This window comes from Setaria viridis, chromosome 6, assembly GCF_005286985.2.
Source record: "Setaria viridis chromosome 6, Setaria_viridis_v4.0, whole genome shotgun sequence".
In the NCBI taxonomy this organism is placed as follows: Eukaryota; Viridiplantae; Streptophyta; class Magnoliopsida; order Poales; family Poaceae; genus Setaria; species Setaria viridis.
The window spans coordinates 4,591,387-4,610,103 of NC_048268.2; the positions used below are offsets into that span (position 1 = coordinate 4,591,387).

An 18,717-nucleotide genomic window follows, 5' to 3' on the forward strand; every position below is an offset into this window, starting at 1 on the left:
ATGGTTGGATGTGCATTGCATGTGTAGGCTTGGTGCACGTCGCGTTACCTCACGCCAGTGCTACAGCTTTCCTCGGTGCTAATAATTGGGGTCAGAAAAGAGAGCCCGAAGCGAAAAAGAAATGGAAAGCTCAAAAGCAGGGCGCAGAGACCATATACGCATCAGGAGTAGAATGCTTGCTAGCTCTGCCTCTGCGACGTTGATGCCTCATAAAGCACAGGCTTTTCTCTCACTTCAATCTCTACGCCATCTTTTTTCTTTTTCTGAATCCTGAGGATGTTGGCAACATACGGGGCTAGCGTTCCTCATGCCAAGAAGAAGAACGCCCCACCTCCTAGCGGAGTCATGCAGATTTGTCTTTGCAACTGAGGGCGCGTCTTGCAGTCAGAACGCACAAGTTTCGTATACGGGAAAAAAATAGTTAATATTCCTGCAGAGATAGGAGATCCATTTGTGGGTCTGTTCGCTTCAGCTTATTTAGCTGGCTTATCAGCCATCGAAACAGTATTTTTCTCTCACAACAAATCAACCGTTTTAGCTTTTCAGCCGGCTTATAAATCAGGCCCTGTGTTTTGTGCAGCAGCAGTTTTGGTCAGTGTTTGGCAATGTTTTGCAGGAACAAATTCACGGTGGATTATCAGGGGTAAGTCCCCAAAGCAAAAGCTTGGGTGATGGCAAGGGGCGGCGTTTGAATTTTGTGGGCCGGTGGTGCCGTGCCGTGCCGTGCGTCCTGTGAAAACGATCCGAATCCGAGTAAGAGCAAGAATGGGGAAGAGGCTGCCTGAGATCACCCACCTATTACGTGTTGACACCTTCGAAAGCAACCACATTCCTGAGTCTGTCGGATTGAATGACGGTCTGACCACTGACCCGTACGCTTCAGATCGTTCTCAATTATTGACCAGACAAGAGACAAGTGCATTTGTCTGTTCTTATATTAGCAGCAGGCACAGCACTGGAGACTGAAGTAGGGTGGCACGACTGCACGGGCATTCTTAACGCGGCTTCACGCTCCAAGCCTCCATGCATCAGCGCGTGCAGTCTTCCAAACCTTCTAGAAGCACTGTTCCTTGCCGTTCCAAAGTCACTCTGCCATGTGCATTGTACTACAGCCACTCGCAGATACGTGCAGGTTTTTCCGCGAGACGAGAAGAAGTCGGAGGGCAGCTACGTCCAATTACAAGTATTAAATATAAGCTAATTACAAAATTAATTGTACAAATGGAGGTTAATTCGCGAGACGAATCTATTAAGCCTAATTAGTTCATAATTTGATAATGTAATACTACATAACCATTTGCTAATGATGGATTAATTAGGCTTAATAGATTCATCTCGCGAATTAGCTCAGGGCTTCTGCAATTAGTTTTATAATTAGTACGTTTAGTCCTCCTATTAACATCTAAACATTCGATGTGACAAGGACTAAATTTTAGTCCAATGATCCAAACACGTCCTAAAGTCATTTCCCTCCCTCATTTTTTAGAAAATATTTGGGTGATGATCGTGCATTTTTCTGATCCATGGTCCGACCCCAAGTGGCCTCCATACGAATTCGGCTTTTGCTCCTCGATAAGGGATCGTACCATTTCAAAATTTTGACACTGCCAAACTCGTCGAAAAATTTGGCCATGTTTCGGCATTTGACAGCAGAACATCAAAGCCTCTTTTCACTTTAGTCACCACACAGACGCGCGCGCACGTCGCAATCTCGAAGCAAAGTGAAGTGATAGCTTCCTTCCTTGGCTGATGCCTGATGGTAACGTGGAGATCGTGCCTTTGGAATCGTTCTTACCACGGCGTCGCGACGTCGATGTAATTCCAGCCATGGATGAGCCTGTGGCACTGGAACTGGAACTGGAACTGGAAGCTACTGCCGTCAGAATCTTCCCCCTGGATTGCTACCCCAAGCTTCTAACATGCTGACAGCAACTCGCTAGTTCTATAGGTTTGAAACCCCTGCCACCACTGGTGCTTTCCAATTTTAAAACATGTTTTTTTTCCCAACCCGTCATTAGCGAAGACCGTGCCAGCTACAGCACCGAAGAATGAAGACCGAAGTATAGTAGGTGGGTGGTGTGGTGTTCTTCGCGCGGCTGCTCGAGAACATTAGTATATTGTCAAATGCTGTATTGATACTCGCATTATTTTTCATGACCATGTCTTTGGTTCAGGAAAAAGAAAGCTTGGAAAAAAAAAGGTTCCGCAAAAAAAAAGAAATCATGGAGATTTCTAATTTTCCTAAAGAAAAGCCTGGCGATGCTAGCAGTTGATAGCTGCAGGCTTGGGCAGTTGAGAATTGACAAGTTTCTTGATCCGCCATTAGCGAAGACCGTGCCAGCAACAGCACACTGCACACTGAAGACTACCGATCGAAGCAGGTGGTATGTAAAGCTTTCAGAGACTTGTACGAGCACTCGCATTGGCTCCAGCAAAAAGAAAAAAAAAACTGAAAATTTGCTAATTTTCCAAAGGAGCAACCTTGCATTGCTGGCTTCAGGTTTGTGCAGATCGTGCCTGAGAATGTCTCTGGCGGTCTCTGTAGACGGCAAAAATAAAGGAGGACAAGCTGAACGCACTGTGCAGGGAATTACTGCACAGTGGCAGCATGGTGCAACGCACTGGGAAGGAAAAGCAAACGGGCTCCAGAGGAAAGCTCACATGCCACGGAATCGCGCCGCTACTAGACCGTGCTGCGGCCAAATTAAAACAGGATGAAAAGCATGAAGAAACCCTCCCAAAACTAAAATGAAATAGTCCTTGTTGCGACCAGATCTCCGCAAAATTTCTCAGGAACAGAACTACAGGTTGAGGAACCTGATCTGACAAATTTCAACAAAAGGAAAAGGAATTCTCCCTAGGAAAAAAAAAGGAAACAAATGGGAAGGGAGCGCGGGTGGCCCCAGCGGCAGTGGCAGAGTCGTAATACGGCGGTTGGGCGGGGGGCCCATCTGGTACGCGCCTACGCGGCCGCGGCCGGGGTGGGGTATATGCAAGGAAATTCCTCGACGCGGTAAAGCAGCCAGCCAGCCACTCGCTTTCTTCGCAACCACGTCTCCTCCCCGCCTCCCACACCCATCTCTCTATCCCCCCCTAAAATCCCCCTCCCATATCCAATCGGCCCAAATCCTTGTCCAATTCCGCTCTCCCCCTTCTCCCCCTCTCCCCCTCTCCCTCCCCCGCGCTTCCTTCGCCGCTAAGCATATTCCCCCACCCCCGCCGCGGAGCGCGAAGCCGCGAACGCCCCCCCCCCCCCCCCCGCACGCCTGGATCTCGGCGAGGATGACGGTGATGGAGCTCAAGGCGCTGCCGCTCGGCTTCCGCTTCCACCCCACCGACGAGGAGCTCGTCCGCCACTACCTCAAGGGCAAGATCACCGGCCAGATCAACTCCGAGGTCGAGGTCATCCCCGAGATCGACGTCTGCAAGTGCGAACCATGGGACCTCCCAGGTATGGTACTCTCCCGCTCCTTCTCCGTCACCGCTTCGATCGTCCGCTCCCGTTGCTTCCGCTTCCGATTTTGTTTCGATTTTTCGGCTGTTCTTCTTAGACGGGTGAGAGCTCCGCTCAGGTTTTAGACGGCTCTTCGGGTGGTCGATTCGTTTGCAGTTTTCGATGAGGATTCGCTTTCGGCCCGTGTCCAATTTGGGGGGATTTTGTCAGATGTTGTCACAGAGTTCCCCCATTCCCCTGATTTTTGCTCGCCGGATTGGAATCGTGGCATTTCGGTCAACCTGTTCCCATCCACGCGATCCCCCCTTCCTCCCCAGTGTTCCCGTCGCCACCTACCCCGCGAACCTTCCTTCTGCTGCAGGGTTCCGATGCTCGTGTGCTGAAAAGCCGAGCAGATTGCCAGCCGTAGCATTTGTTTTGGGGATTTCTTGCACTAGTAGTTTCTTGAGACACAGTTCTCTGTGGGCGCTGCGCTGTGCGGGTTCGATGCGATTCCCTCGAACTCCGCTAAATCCTTTCTTTAATCCCGTGCGCTCCCCCTTTTCCGAGATGCGATTTTGATTTTGTTCGATGCGGTTGAACAAAATCGTTGACGACGGCGCCGATTCATTTTGTTTACCTACGTGTCCAACAAACTCGTAGTGAAAGATGATTCCCGTTTCCTGATCTGGAGTACTGATGACGTGATGATTGTGTGTGTTTGCGCAGATAAATCGCTGATCCGGTCAGATGATCCCGAATGGTTCTTCTTCGCGCCCAAGGACCGCAAGTACCCGAACGGGAGCAGGTCGAACAGGGCCACGGAGGCTGGCTACTGGAAGGCCACTGGCAAGGACAGGATCATCAAGTCCAAGGGTGACAAGCGCAAGCAGCATGTCATCGGCATGAAGAAGACCCTTGTGTTCCACCGTGGACGCGCACCCAAGGGTGAGCGGACAGGGTGGATCATGCATGAGTACCGCACCACTGAGCCGGAGTTCGACTCCGGTGAGCAGGTAAACCTACAGTATCTGGTTGCTTTTCTTCTCGCTGCAGCTTATGGTTGTCAGGATCTGTAGTGGAAATGTTGGTGCATATGTATGCTTCATGTAGTTCAGTTTGTGTATGAGAAATATAACAGAGTATTCTGTTCACAGAGGAACAAATCCCTCAAAGATACTTTGATTTCAGCTGGTAAAGAGAGTTCTAACTTCCGTTGCAGTTAGTTCTGTACAGCTTAAGAGTATAGGAAATTGGTGTTTTGCTTCTGATGTCCAATCGTTGTTTCATTTCCTGATGGTTATGCAATGTATCTTCTGCAGGGTGGTTATGTTCTTTATCGCCTCTTCCGGAAGCAAGAGGAGAAACCTGAGCGTGCTAGCCCAGAGGAAGTGGATAGGAGTGGCTACTCACCTACTCCTTCTCGCTCGTCACCTGACAACATAGAGGCAAATGAGGAAGCAAACACGCCGTTAAATAGGGAATCTCCAGAATCTGGTCTGCATGAAAGTCCAATTGAGCTGCCCAAGTCTGTTGAAACTCATGCTATGCCAATGACAAGGTGGCTGGCGGGCAGAAATGATAACTTAGTGCCTACTGCAGCGGATGTTTCCCATATGCCTTTCAATGGACATGCTGATGTACCTGAGGTGAGCACAACACAGTAAAAAGCCTATTAACCTTGCATTCAACATTTCCATGGACAATACATGTCATGTTACAATCCTAGGTACCAAATTTCTTCTAGAGACTTATATCATCTTTATTTTTGCAAGCAGGTCAATCCTTCTGCTGGTGCTTCAGCTCAGCTCATTAATCCACAGAATGGGAATGATAATCTCACCAATTTTGCGCCTGATATTGCCCCCAATCTACAGCATGGAAATGCATTCGTCCCTGATCTCCAGGAAATAGCTTTTGGTTTTGATGGCAACATGAATCCTCCTGATGCCCTGGATGTTTTCTTGAACCAAGCACTTGTTGATCCTGATGAACATTCATCAACAACATCAAGAGTTCATTATGATTCAGACATTCCTACAGAATTTGAGAACAATGGGGTTGCACAGGTAATGGTTTCTACTCTTACTGAGTTTGGCACCAGATGTTTAGGTCTTGGTAAATGCTGGAGTCCTTATCTTTTGCTATCTGTGCAGGGTGAAGATGATCAAAGCTGGTGGGCAAATCTAGATTTCTTGTCAGATGAGCCGAACCCTCTGAATTCAGCATATGAGAATACACCGTTGCTGCCTTATGACGCCAATGACCAGGATGTACTTTCAGTGGACTCCGGCGCTGATTCCTTGCATGAACTTTTCAATAACATGGAAGATTCAAATGCAAGGAGGGCTGGAATGAACATTGAATATGGCCTTCAGGGAACTGGGATTTCTCTTATGCCCCGGCAGTTACAGTCCTCTGCGCAGCCAAACTATGTGCTTACTAACCAGGGCACTGCATCAAGGAGGCTCCGGCTACATTTGCCTGCTGATTTTGAGAGTGAGAGCATAACTAGAGATGAGAGTGAAGATGAAGTGTCATGTGTTGTAACTGCAGACAGGGATGTGGTTTCTGATGGAGATGAGGCTGAGTCAACAGGGATTGTTATTAGAAGCCGCCCTGCTCCAAGTTCAAGCTCGGAGAGTTCATTCACCCAACAGGGGACTGCAGTGCGAAGGCTACGGCTGCAGTCAGACCTCAAGACAGGACCATGTCCTAGTACTGATGATACTTCGAGCTGCATCATAAACGAAACAGAAAGTCACCACAAAGCAGAGAAATCTGAGGTGAGGGTCCTTTTGTTACTCTGAAATTAAATCCGTGTTTTTTTTTTCAGTAATGAGTTTTACCCAGGAGGATCAATTGATATTTTTGTTACTAAATGTGTGGCATCTGTTGGGCAGCGTTTTCTAATGGACTCTTTTGATCACGGCTGACCTGTTTTAGCAAATAATGTAATCTAATTTGTTTTGGTGTTCTGCCAGATTGCAGAGGATGCAAGTAAAAACTTTGCTGGAAGTGTTGATGATCTGTCAGTCAATTGGGATGATAATGAGCAAAAGACCATGCCTCAACATGGTAAGAAGGCTTTGGAACTTCCGTATATTGTGTAGCTTTGTGATTGCTAAGTTATGCTTTTGTTAAGCTGATTCAATATGTTGCCAACCTGCAGTTGCTGAAATGGCTGTTCCAGAAGCCAAACCTGTTCCAAGGCTGCGGAAGGCTTCTGAGAAGAGTGACAAGGATACTATCAAGCAGGAGAGTGGTCTTGAGTCTCTGGTGAGAGCACCAGCGCAGAAGGGAGGCTTCCAATCATACACCGCCTGGCTGGTTCTTTCGGTGGTTCTGCTACTGCTCCTCTCTGTTGGGGTATATGGTTGGATGTGAAAGCTGTCCTGGTGCGGTATGAGGTGTTATGTTTTGCGCACACAGGTTCCTGGCATCGACCTGGTGGTGTTTAGTCATGTGTACATAGTCTGTCATACAGCATGGGTTTATAGGGCTGTATGACATCCGATGTCTGTTCTCCCTCCAGCAAGCCGAGGCAGCTGCAAATCAAAAAAAGAAGTAGCATGTTAGGAGGAGCAAAAAAAAAAAAAGAAAAAGAAAAAAAAGTAACCTTTACTAGAGGCATAGTATTACATCCTTAGTTTTTCTTCTGCTGTTGAACGCAGATGCTGGTAACTCGATGCGGTAGCTGTTGTGTAGTTGTAAGGTATGCCCTCGGCTGCTGGCTTTAGTTCCTGATGTAATGTAGCAATACCCTCTTAGATGGGGGCGATTCTGAACCTTGGTAATATCTGATGTTTCTTTTTCATGAAGATAGTCCGTGCTAAACTTAGTTCCTGATGCTGGTATCTTGCTGGTCATGATTTTGTGTTGCTATATGTTTGTATCTAACGAGAAGGGTTCAGATGAGTTTTGTATTCGGGGTGAAGAAATGCCAGCATCTGTCGCTGTTTGGGTACAGATGTCTGAATGCGTTGGGTTGCTTATGAAATTTGCTGCTGCCTTGCGCACGTGCGGTGACTGGTGGGTGAGGATCTGACGAGGTTGCAGCTGAAGTTTCCTGTAACATGTTTGGGTGGGCACTTTGAGGGGTTTTGTGGGCCGGCTGTTTCTGTTACAGTACTTTAATAAATGAACAAGAAGAGGTGGAACCCAAAGTAAATCGATAGTCGAAAAGGCAGAACATGGCTGAAGATCCTTGTTCTTGCAATCATGTTCTTCCTTTACAAGCAGGAGGTCTAGTTGGCTAGTTGACTCTGGTAATCGGAAATCATTTGCTGCGAATTCTAACCCAAAACAAAACGGCATTTCATTTTCTGCTGAATCTATTATATGGTTTCCATGCGATGTGAAGGATTTGTGGTTGATGAGCGTGCGCGCCCTTGGTGTTGGTGGCAGCCTGCAATTGCAACCAAGCCTCCAGTGCTCACTGATTCACTGCAACCAGCTTGGTTCATTTGCTCCCAAACTTTGTTTTTAACCAAAACATCTAAAATAATAAAATGGAGGACTTGCTTCAAATTGATTGGGACGTATACGAATTATGTTGCGAATTCCACAGGGAATTTGTAATTCCTACGAATTATGCAATCCCAGCGCAAATGCTTGCAGCGTTATCGACGGGTACATCTCTAATAGCTTACAGTTATGCATGTTTAGAGATGAGAAGTGAAAGTAACAAAGTCAATAGCTTTTTCTCGCTCCATTCTTTCGAGGAACCAAGTCAGTGGATTTTCTAGAAGTTCGAACCTGATCTTTCGCGACCATTAAGCTGGCGTTTGGTTCTTTTGCTTATTTTTAGCACGTGTCACATCGAATGTTTATATACTAATTAGGAGTATTAAACGGAGACTATTTACAAAACCTATTACATAAGTGGAGGCTAAACGGCAAGACGAATCTATTAAGCCTAATTAATTCATCATTAGCAAACGTTTACTGTAGCAACACATTGTCAAATCATGGACTAATTAAGTTTAATAGATTTGTCTCGCCGTTTAGCCTCCACTTATGTAATGAGTTTTGTAAATAGTCTACATTTAATACTCCTAATTAGTATTTAAACATTCGATGTGACGGGTACTTAAAAACAAGTCGTGGAACCAAACCAGGCCTAATAATTCAAATTTCTTATTAGTCCCCGCGAACAGTAACCTTCATTGCTTCCTGACGAAGCCTACGCTTCGGAATCGAAGAGGCGGAGAGTCCAACACCCACGCGGCCACGCCCCCTCACTTCCCCGGAATTACCATTCCGCCCCTCGCCCCTCGCCACCCCATCCCACCCGGCCACCCCTGCCTTGACCAACTGAACCCACCGGCCTCGCCGGCGATGCCCTCCTCCTCCTCCTCCTCTTCCTTCGCCGCCGTCGCAGCCGGCGGCGGCGGCGCCATTCCCAGCGGTCCGTCTTCTACGCTCTCCCCGAACGCCGCTCCCTACACCCTCCTCGCGCGCCAGGCCCGCGCCCCTCCCGGGCGCCTCCAGGACGGTAACTTTCCTCCTCTCCCGTCCCCAACCACTTCTAGCTATCGCCTCCGGAGCTATGCCTAGTTTTTTTTCTAGGCTAGTAGCTCACGTCTTCACGCGCTCCCCTGTAGCTTTGTTGTACTGGCATGTCGCGATTTGGCGCGGTGGCGTCACGAAAGATTTACCCTTTTTGTTGGTTCTTGCACTTTACTAAGGTTTGCAGTGGCTGGCCCTAGGTTGAAGTAGTACCATCTGCCACGCACCATTGATTATAATTTTCTTTTGTTGTTCTGTAGTTTCAACTTCTCCCTTTCAGTTACCTACTTACTTGCCATTTAGATCAGTCTATCCTTGGATGGTTTGAACTGAATCACCAGCTCAATAATGTAGATGGGCATTGGTGGTTTTATAGTACGGTCCAGTTTGATACATACGTTCCCATTTATTTCTTACACGTTGATGTCAATATTGTGTCCTATGGATATCTAGGTGATGCTTCGAGTTTGATTGATGATAACTTTGTGTTGAATGGAGAGGACAACGATTCGTACTCGGTGTTGTTGGCAACCCGCTTTGGGATGAAGCCGAGTGACGATGTTTATCCAAGCTGTGTATATGGCATTCACAAAAGTCAGCCAAGCTCGTCATGTGGAATTCCTGCCAGTGTCTATCCATCTCCAAGTTCCTCAGTTGCGATAGTTTCAGAGCCATCTGTTACCATAGTTTCCGATTTCAAGCAGCACCGAATTCCCTTGACCTCAGGGAAGGTAAAGGTGACGATCAGAAGCCCCCCGAATAAAACTTCAGAAACTGACAACACCAGTATTGGTTCTATTAACAAATTGGCTATGAGGCAAAATGATGAATCCAATAAAGAGACCGGGAAAGATGTCCCCTTTCGTGGAAACTTAGAATTCAGTAATCCTGTTAATGGAAATGGTACTTCACAGGGCACCTTGGTTTTCTCGAAAGAGCTAAATCCTGAATTCAGTGTGAAGCCTCATGGATCATCTGCATGTTCTAGCCCATGTGTTACAGTGGCTGATGATGTGAATCCTGATCCATCAGAGTGCTCTGTGGATTCACCGTGCTGGCGAGGGACAGCTTCTCGTCTCTCTCCTTTTGACATTCATCAAACATTAGTTGCCCAATCTGTGAAACAAGAATCAGTGGCTTCTGATGCAGGGCAGGAACAAAGCTCTAGCATTGATTATCTTCAGAATTTTGTCACTAGCAAGAGTAAGCAAAACCATTCCCAACCCCATGTTGAATCGGGTCTGTCCAAAGCACCTGGAGACATTGGTACAAACCTGATACAAGATTCCCATGGGAAGGAGCTCGAGTTTGTGAAACATGGTGCAGCAAAATGCAATGCAGAGAAGCAGTGTTCAGAAGTGATAGATGATCTCATAAAACGATCTGGCCTAAACTCTGCTGCTCCTGATTTTATTCCCTTCTCAGTTAGGAAATCAAATACCAGCAATGGTCCGTCTAACACTCTAACTCAATCAAAATGTTCTATATGATTCACCTGCTGCTCTCTATATTATATTATCTTTTTCCTTCTTTGGCTTATGCATGTACTTGGTGCAGTTACAGGTTCCTGTTCCTCATCTGGATTGAACATATCAGGAATTCTGAAGGCCATCAAGAGTATGTCGGAGGTGCTATGTGGTAATTATTCTGATGAAATTGAGATGAAGGAGCATGACTACAACCTCCTCCAATCAGTAATTGAGAATCTTCAGAGCTGTCTTCATAAAGCAAGAAAGGTGCACTGTTTTTGTAATTTCGTGAAGTCTTGTCAGCTCAACATTCTGTCAATCAGTCAATGGGAAATACATTTTGTTGACAGTAGACACAATGTGCATTCTGTCAATCAGTCAATGGGAAATACCTCCATCTCCAGCTTGTTTATTTTCAAATGAGGGGGCAGGGTTAAGCTAAACTATTCAAGTTTATTCTTCCTTTTGCTTTAATGTGGACCACATTTTCCAATGTTGTTTATCCAATGTCCTCTTAGAAGGAATAGCCACGAATCTTTATTTAACCATATTTGTGTAATTCTGTGTAAGATTAGTGAACTATGAGATTTCTGCTTCTAAGAAATTTTACACTTCATGATCTGGAAATAAATCCTTCAAAATTCTCAGTGTTGCCACTTGTCACAAGAACTTTTAAACTGGAAAGACTTGCAATTTAGTTGTGCAATTTGATTCAGTGAAGCAATAAACCTTTTGTTTTTGGTTCTTACTAGGTTCCTTTTAAGGGTGCTTTTGACAAGGCAAGAGGACTAAAGGCTTGCTATCCTCAGAATGCAGTTTCAAAATCTGTCACAGGAAACTACAGTGGTAGTTACACTGCTGATAATGGAAAAGGCATAATTATCTCTAATCTTGCTGATTCTAGTCGTTTGCTCGGTGACTTAAGGAAAAAGTGCATGATAGGGTACCAGGTAACATTTTCTACACATTGTAAGACAGTTTTGTTGTTTATGAACATGCAGAGTTTCTTGATACACATTTTGTCTCCCAGTAAGTCCAAATTACAAGATATGTGGTGAAAGTTCTCCTGGCAACTTTTAGGATAATTGTATAAAACAATTTGCTGTTAGCACTCTCTTAGAAAATATCTTACGATTTTTTTCCTATTTCTTCTGTAACATTGTGATCAGAATCAGTAGGATTTGATCACTGAACTCACATGCAAATGCAGTTAAATTATTACCTTTTGTACACTTTCCAGCAAGCTAATTTTATTATTCTATTGAGCAGCCTTCACTCAACAATTTTCCAAAGGATCTCTCTTGTGAGGAGGATCACTCACAGGCTATTATCTATAAGAATTTGTGGATCGATGCCGAACGTGCAAATTGTGTGTTGAAGTATCAACTGAAACAAACTTGTATGGAAATTGACCTAGAGTCTAGCAGGGCTCATATTGGTGGTGGTTCAAGAATCCCTTCTTTCCATGTATGTGATACGGGTGCACACCCATGTAGTTCCAATGGATCTGCCATAACTAGCCCCCTGATGCTCGAGGACTGTCCTGGAGGAAGAAATAGTCATAACCTCCTTTATGCCGACCACATTCAGTCAGGAGAGAGCAGTGTTCTATCAAGTTCAAAAGGTCACATAACTGTGCCCAAGAATACTGAGGATGAATATTTCCTGTCAGGCTTGGAAGAAACTGGCGTCCACCTCCATGCGCATTCTGGTCTACAAATGGCATCAAATAGGGCTCACAGAGGATTGGACGCAAGCACTTCTGATGGAATGCGATCACTCTCACATATCACTGGAAGAGACGGCATTTCGTGTGGCAGTTGTGGGTTTGGATCTTCAGATTGGGAGCATGTGCTGAAGGAAGAAATCGGCTCAACCTGAAAAGATATGGCAGCCAGATGCATATATAGCTACTGTACATGAGTGACCATGGACGCTGAGGAAGTGAGGAATTCAGGGCCTCTGGGTGTATATTTTGCTTGACAAGGCTGATGAATGGGCACCGCTGCGCAAAACGGTGCTGCTCCAGCCTGCAGAAAATTAGGAACAACATTTATAAACCATAACTTGGATGAGTATGCTAATTGTCTATGCCACTAGGTGCTAATGCTATGTTGGCACGTGATTAATATTATTCAGTTTGCTGATTCTGGTATATACTAAGATTGACATATATATGCACCAAGCTAGCTAGGATAGAAATTTCGAAGTTGGTTCCAGCAGGTAACAGCTCCAAAGGTAGCAAGTAGCAATAGACAGTTTGTAAAAAATACAAGGCATACTAGGGTTGAAAAAAATAATCAAACTTTGTAAATTTTGACCGACAATTTGTCAATTATATGCATGATTAGTATATAAAAGTTATATGAATAGATTCACACTTCACACATCTTTTATTGCGAATTGATATTGTAGCGGTTGATAGTATATTGAATTATTGATTGGGTAACTGATGGTCAAAGTATACTTCTAAAGACTTCCCCAAATCCTAAATTCCTAATAGACTTTATAGAAAGAAACAGAGGGAGTAGAAGGTTTAAAAATGCTATGATATACTCAGTCAAATCTCACAGCAGTACTGCTATTTGTGTAGTTGAGCAATCATGATTCAAAGTTTCATTCACTACAACATTAAGGATTAATTTAATTCAGTTTGACATTACAGTTGATTTATATGAGGAATTTAGTGCAGGGATCTACGAAGGCATTGTTAACAGGATAACTACTTGATTTTGATAAACTGGAAACAAGTTATTTAATGTATCCAGTTGAATGATTAACCAAATAATGAATGCCTTACTGAACTAGATAAAAAATAGCCAACTGAACAATTAAAATGCCTCGTATCGTAAACAGCATAAAATTTCTGGTATGAAATAACAATTCTGGCAACTCTAGTATTTTTCTCAAAAAAGGTATGACTTCAGATCATCACTAATAATAGTATTGGTGGTTGAAGTTTGTCGACTGGTTGTTAGGCCATTCTCAAATAAGTGTCATATGAGTTTTATTTTCATTAGGCCAGTCTCAGTGGGGTGTCACGAAGGATTTCATGCATTAAATCCTATGCCACATCAGCAGTTTTGCTAACATGGCAATCTATTTATGAGGAGAGAGGAGATTGGAGTTTCATCCCCATGAAACCTATCTGGCACGGTTACCTAGTCCCATGAAACCCAATGAAACTTGCACTGAGGATGGTATAGTTTTATCGCAAGACACATTTGATCATAACTCAACGCAAAAATTAAATGCTACATGTTGTCTATGAAACTGTGATGAAACTATGCACTGAGAGTGACAGTTTTATTTCATTAAAAAGATGACATGGCAGTCTTGGTCTCAGTGCGATGAAACTATGCACTGAGATTGGTCTTAAATGACATGCCACATATGCAAAAGTGGTGACATCTGACATGGCATACAATTTATGAGGAGAGAGAAGAATAGAGTTTCATGGGGATGAAACTTGGTGTACACGGTTACCAAGAGCCATGAAACTAGAATGAAACTCCACTGAGAGGATTTTGAGTTTCATCCACACAAATTCATCAACTCCTATGATTTACTTAGATGAAACATTTAAATGAGATGCTAACATATGAAACCATGAAGTAAAACATTGCATTGAGAGATCTAGTTTCATTCATCAACTCAATGACTTAATAGATCACATGACACTCTTTGAAATCACGCAATGAAATCTTGTACTGAGAATGGCCTTAGACCACAACATCTGTGCTATAAATGAAATATTGATTCATGCATGTTCAACTTTGCTTTTAATTTCTTACTCTCGTTTGCACAATCTTTACCTTTTCTTTATCCGTGATAAGCTTGTGAGCCGAGAATATTGTAAAAATTTGGCTTGTGCGTTTGAGATGCAGGAGACTTTTCCTTTATCTAAAAAAATATTTGACGCAGAGTTGCGAACAAGGTTCTTTGGAGATGATCATGCACAACTAATTTAGGTCTACAAGTATGTTAGAGTTTTTTTAGTCTGGATGCACATGGAGTGCAATGGAAAAGTTAATCATATTCCCAATATTCATATTGCTACATGAATGCACTTAAACAAATGTTTGTAAATGTATGAACAATCCAAAAATTGAGTTGGTCATGCCACATCGGGAGATAAAGTTTCCAACTAAAACATGTTCTTGTATACATGAATGCATGAAAACTATTTTCAAAAGCAAGTTGAAAATTATTCAAATTTATGTGTTCCTGAGAGCAACAATAAAGTAGAGAAAGTTGATTGTTTAGGTTTTGTTGGAAGGTGCAAGTGATAACATAAAGCAAGGATGATCCTATCCACTTGAACAGACTTACAATTTTACTAATCTGCAACTTGCTTGTAGCCATGCATGTGTTAGATTGTTTAATTGTCTTTTCGAAACAAGGATTAGTTTGTTTAATCGTGCCAGGTCGTGTCGTGTCCTAGTCCCTGAACAGTACTTCAAACGTGTTGCCAAAGTACAAGCCAGAGAGAGATGCATTGAATTGGTCATTTGGGCTGGTGTGCGTTCACATTACATCTTGGTAGTTTCAGTTTTCCTGTCATGATGGTGTCTTCATGAATCAACTTTATTTTGTCATTCTGTGATTACAAAAACCGCATATAATACCCTATTGTGTCACCAACACACTTTTGCACCTCGCCATCTATAACCCTTTTCCATTCAAAAAATGAATACGGTGTCCCCCCTCCCCCACAAATCCACAATAAGTCATTCAACATATCATCTTTTCCCAACCTATTGGATTTTCTAATATAAGTTATGTGGGGTCAAATCATTGCAAAATTAGGATATGCCATGTCTTAAACAAAATAAAATACGAGCCCAATTAAGTGAAGTCCTATGCAATTTGTTTATACGCAAATGGTGTTTCTATAGATAAATTAAGGTGCAATTAGTGATTAATACAGTAGAACAAAAATGAGAACATGAAACACACAGTACTTCAGATTAACATGTGTAGTCACATTGTTACATTGCAATCTCTAGATAGCTACAATGGCTGTATATGCACCATGTACCTTGATGATTTGCTGATGACAACTATATATATTTATGGCAGAGTCCTATTTGTCTATCTTGCAATATCTCAGTTCTACACGGTTGTTGTTTGCGAAGCAGAAGGCATTTGTGTGTGTGTGTGTGGCAACAAACTTCTCAGCGTGTTTGATAAAGTTACAAATTCATTTAGTTCCCATTCCTCAAAAATACTTCGTTGCTCACAGGTGGTGGCGAATATACAATTGTGATATTAATTCAAGAATAAACAAGACAACAAAAATTTACACTCAGACATCTACTACACATAGGAAACTTAAAGGCAAAGGGACAATGCATGGAGAAATGATCGAGCTGGAAAGGTTTGCTCATACTTACTAATGCAACTCGCAGACTAACTTTATGCTATGATTCACATGCATGGTCATGGAACATGCATGTATGCTATATATATGGCATAAAAAACCATGAAAATACAATTTGCTCATTCATCTAAATTCATCCCATGTACACAATTGCTTAAATGCCAGCTAAATGTGCATAAAATAAAGCATAAACCAGGGCCTTGAATAGCAGTGATTCGGATATACTCCAATAATTCAATCGTGATTCAAAAACTTAAGATCACTTATTCATAAATCTCAAAGCCAGCTAGATGACTAAATTATAGTCAATTACCCTCTTGGTCATAGTCAAGTGCACTAGGAAGTGTAGGAACATAGTTAAACAGAAACAAGAACAAGAACGAGGAACCAAAAGACAAGATCGAATAAACTAGGATCTAATCGCCATTAATTCATGAGATTACCTAAAATCAAATCACCATCTCTATTTGAATCAAATAAATATGACTAATCAAGATTCAAGGAACCACTGTGTATAGATAGGATTTGCTAGCTCTACCTATGGTGTAAGGTTTCCAAATCACCAAATCTCCCTCTCTACCACCGTTGCTAGCTGTCGCCGTCGACGTACTCCAACTCGGCGGACGCCGCCGATGCTGCTGCGCCGTCGTCGCCACTGCACTCGACATTGAACCCGAAGAGCCTGAAGCTCCTCGCTCCTGCTGTGGGTCCCACCTCGATGCCATGACCGGCGACGGGGACGGGCGCCGTGTCCACGGCCACCGTTGCAGCCCCCCTCCTGGTGACTATCGGCCACGCCGCCGGCATGGCGGCAGCATCGCCGAAGCTGATATCATGGCGGCGGCGCTGGCAGTGGCGGTAGTCGATGAAGTACCGGCTGCCGCCGCCGGCGGCGACGCGGGAGAACGAGACGGTGTCCCCGGCGGCGAGCCGCGCGCCGCGGACGAAGCGGCTCCACCCCTTGGTCATGACGTAGCTCTGGCTGCTCCCCCAGTAGGAGTACCGGAACCGCCACGGCACGCCGCCGCGGTCCTCGAAGCACAGCTGCGTCCCGGCGCCGGCCGCCGGGAAGAACCGCTCCGCGTGCTGCTTCGGCACCACCAGCCGGTTGAGCTTGCCGACGTCGCTCGGGGTCAGCACCTTGTCGAACATGTGCTCTCGCTCCGTCGCGTGGCTTGGCTCGCCGCCGCCATGCTGGAGATCTTGACCTAGAGCTCGCTGCTGGTACAAGTCGTCTTCTTGCTCTTCTTCTTGGTGTTCTTCTTGCACTTCTTGAGTGTCTTCGACCAGTGTGCCCAAGCTCAGGTCCATGTACATGGGGTAAATTGGGTTGCTCTATCTAGCACAAGATCTTGGAAATGTTTTTGAAGGAAGTTTCTTGGATCTGAGGGAGACTTTTATCTAAGGCAGATGGAGTATAGGTGCATGCAACTGAAGAGCTAAGAGGGCTTGATGACTAGCTTATCACCATCATATGATCTCTTGATGGGTTATAGAGTAGAGGGGCATGACTAGAGAGAGGAATGAGCTTGTTTAGAGATTCTTGAGAGAGAGGGAGACAAGAGAAGCTTCTTTGCAAGGGAGGGGAAGAGGGGCCTCTACTTGATACACTAATCAAATGTGTTTATGGGACAAGTGGGTTTGTCCTTTTCTGCAATTGGCAGGGGCAAGCAAGGTATGACTAATATTAGTAATCAATCAGCAACTAAACAATTCCTTCAACACCACTAAGTGCTGCCTGAATACACATCGACATACATGCACAAATGGTTTTATGGTTCGCAATTTGTTTCTGCGGCAGGTCATGTCAAACTAAGGATTCCTCTTGGAAATTCAGCAGATGCAGTTTGCTGGCCCTGTGTCAACTTGTGCTTGTATATTTTGGTGTGTGTGCTATGGTGAGTTGTGTGGGATAAGTTATATAGCAGTCTTAGAAAACTGCAACCAGGTTGGTCCAGCCCCTGCTGCCGACTTAGTTTGCTCCTTTCTTTGCATAGATTATCTGAAATCATAAATGTGTGTTCATACTTTGTTCTAGTTGTTGGAGCACAACCAATTTCAGGAACTTTGAGGAAATTTCACAGGAACATTTCAATTCCCAGGGGAATATCAGGAGAAATAATCACCGCGTTTCAAACAAAGAAGTCATAGCTAGTCTGAAAGAAAATATATAGCAGAAACACAGATGAGGACATAGGTACCGTAAAACCCTATAAGACATCATACATACATGTGTGCTTGTTGTCTTATATTATCTTCTCTTTTTTTCTTCTTCTTTTTGGGGGGATAAAATGCTGATTATTTGACCACTATGGTCCCCATTCATGTTTATTTAGGTTTTTTTTATCGCTTTGGTTATACTTAATGTAAGCCAAGAAGTTTCCCAAGGTCAACAACTGTGCATAAGTGGACAGAATTTGATAGTTAAACTTGGTTGATCAAGTCAGGCAAGTTGATCCGCTGATGTCATCTGCCTAGTCTCTTGTAGCGTCAGCTTCCATGTGGTGATTTATTACTATATGAATAAACCTATGGGTTTTCATAATTTTAACTGTAAAAATTCAGAATCCTCAGATGCAACTGAATAGTTTTTGCATCTTCATTATTGTCAACGTCAACTCTCAGCGTGACCATTATTTCAAAATTACTAGAACATTTGTCATGAAGAACTGGTCCAAATCTCTGTCCTTAGTCCAATTCGTATGCGACTATTATACAAAGCAAAAATAAGAAGAGAAAGTTCCAAACATTTTTCTTTGAAAGAAAGAATTCATAATGTCTTCAGGCCAGTAGTTTAGCCAAATTCTGGCACTATAGAATTTGTTTCTATAGTGTTACCATAACAAGTTAGATAAGGTAGCTATGTGCCAATGACCTCCATGCACTATACGCCTAGGTGCTAGTTGGACAACAGACCAAAC

At 43.9% G+C, this 18,717-nt stretch overlaps 3 protein-coding genes across 4 annotated transcripts; 2 read left to right on the plus strand and 1 right to left on the minus strand.

Moving 5' to 3' along the window:
• The first annotated feature begins 3,246 nt into the window (after positions 1-3,246).
• On the plus strand, positions 3,247-7,254 carry LOC117860936 (uncharacterized). The gene is made up of 7 exons (XM_034744370.2): positions 3,247-3,451; positions 4,163-4,449; positions 4,756-5,082; positions 5,212-5,502; positions 5,590-6,219; positions 6,418-6,511; positions 6,606-7,254. The coding sequence occupies exons 1-7, from the start codon at positions 3,283-3,285 to the stop codon at positions 6,818-6,820; spliced, it is 2,013 nt and encodes a 670-aa protein (XP_034600261.1). The 5' UTR covers positions 3,247-3,282; the 3' UTR covers positions 6,821-7,254.
• A 1,426-nt stretch (positions 7,255-8,680) lies between these two features.
• On the plus strand, positions 8,681-12,570 carry LOC117862042 (uncharacterized). Of its 2 annotated transcripts, none has more exons than XM_034745548.2 (5): positions 8,681-8,930; positions 9,398-10,393; positions 10,508-10,680; positions 11,166-11,363; positions 11,683-12,570. In XM_034745548.2, exons 1-5 carry the CDS (start codon positions 8,774-8,776, stop codon positions 12,292-12,294), a joined length of 2,136 nt encoding a protein of 711 aa, XP_034601439.1. In that variant the 5' UTR covers positions 8,681-8,773; the 3' UTR covers positions 12,295-12,570. The 2 variants fall into 2 exon arrangements, with proteins under 2 accessions (XP_034601439.1, XP_034601438.1); XM_034745547.2 differs by having other exon boundaries at positions 8,682-8,930; positions 10,502-10,680.
• A 3,456-nt stretch (positions 12,571-16,026) lies between these two features.
• On the minus strand, positions 16,027-17,532 carry LOC117860818 (putative B3 domain-containing protein Os08g0157700). The gene has a single exon (XM_034744199.2). It carries the CDS (start codon positions 17,111-17,113, stop codon positions 16,385-16,387), a length of 729 nt encoding a protein of 242 aa, XP_034600090.1. The 5' UTR covers positions 17,114-17,532; the 3' UTR covers positions 16,027-16,384.
• Positions 17,533-18,717: the final 1,185 nt, after the last annotated feature.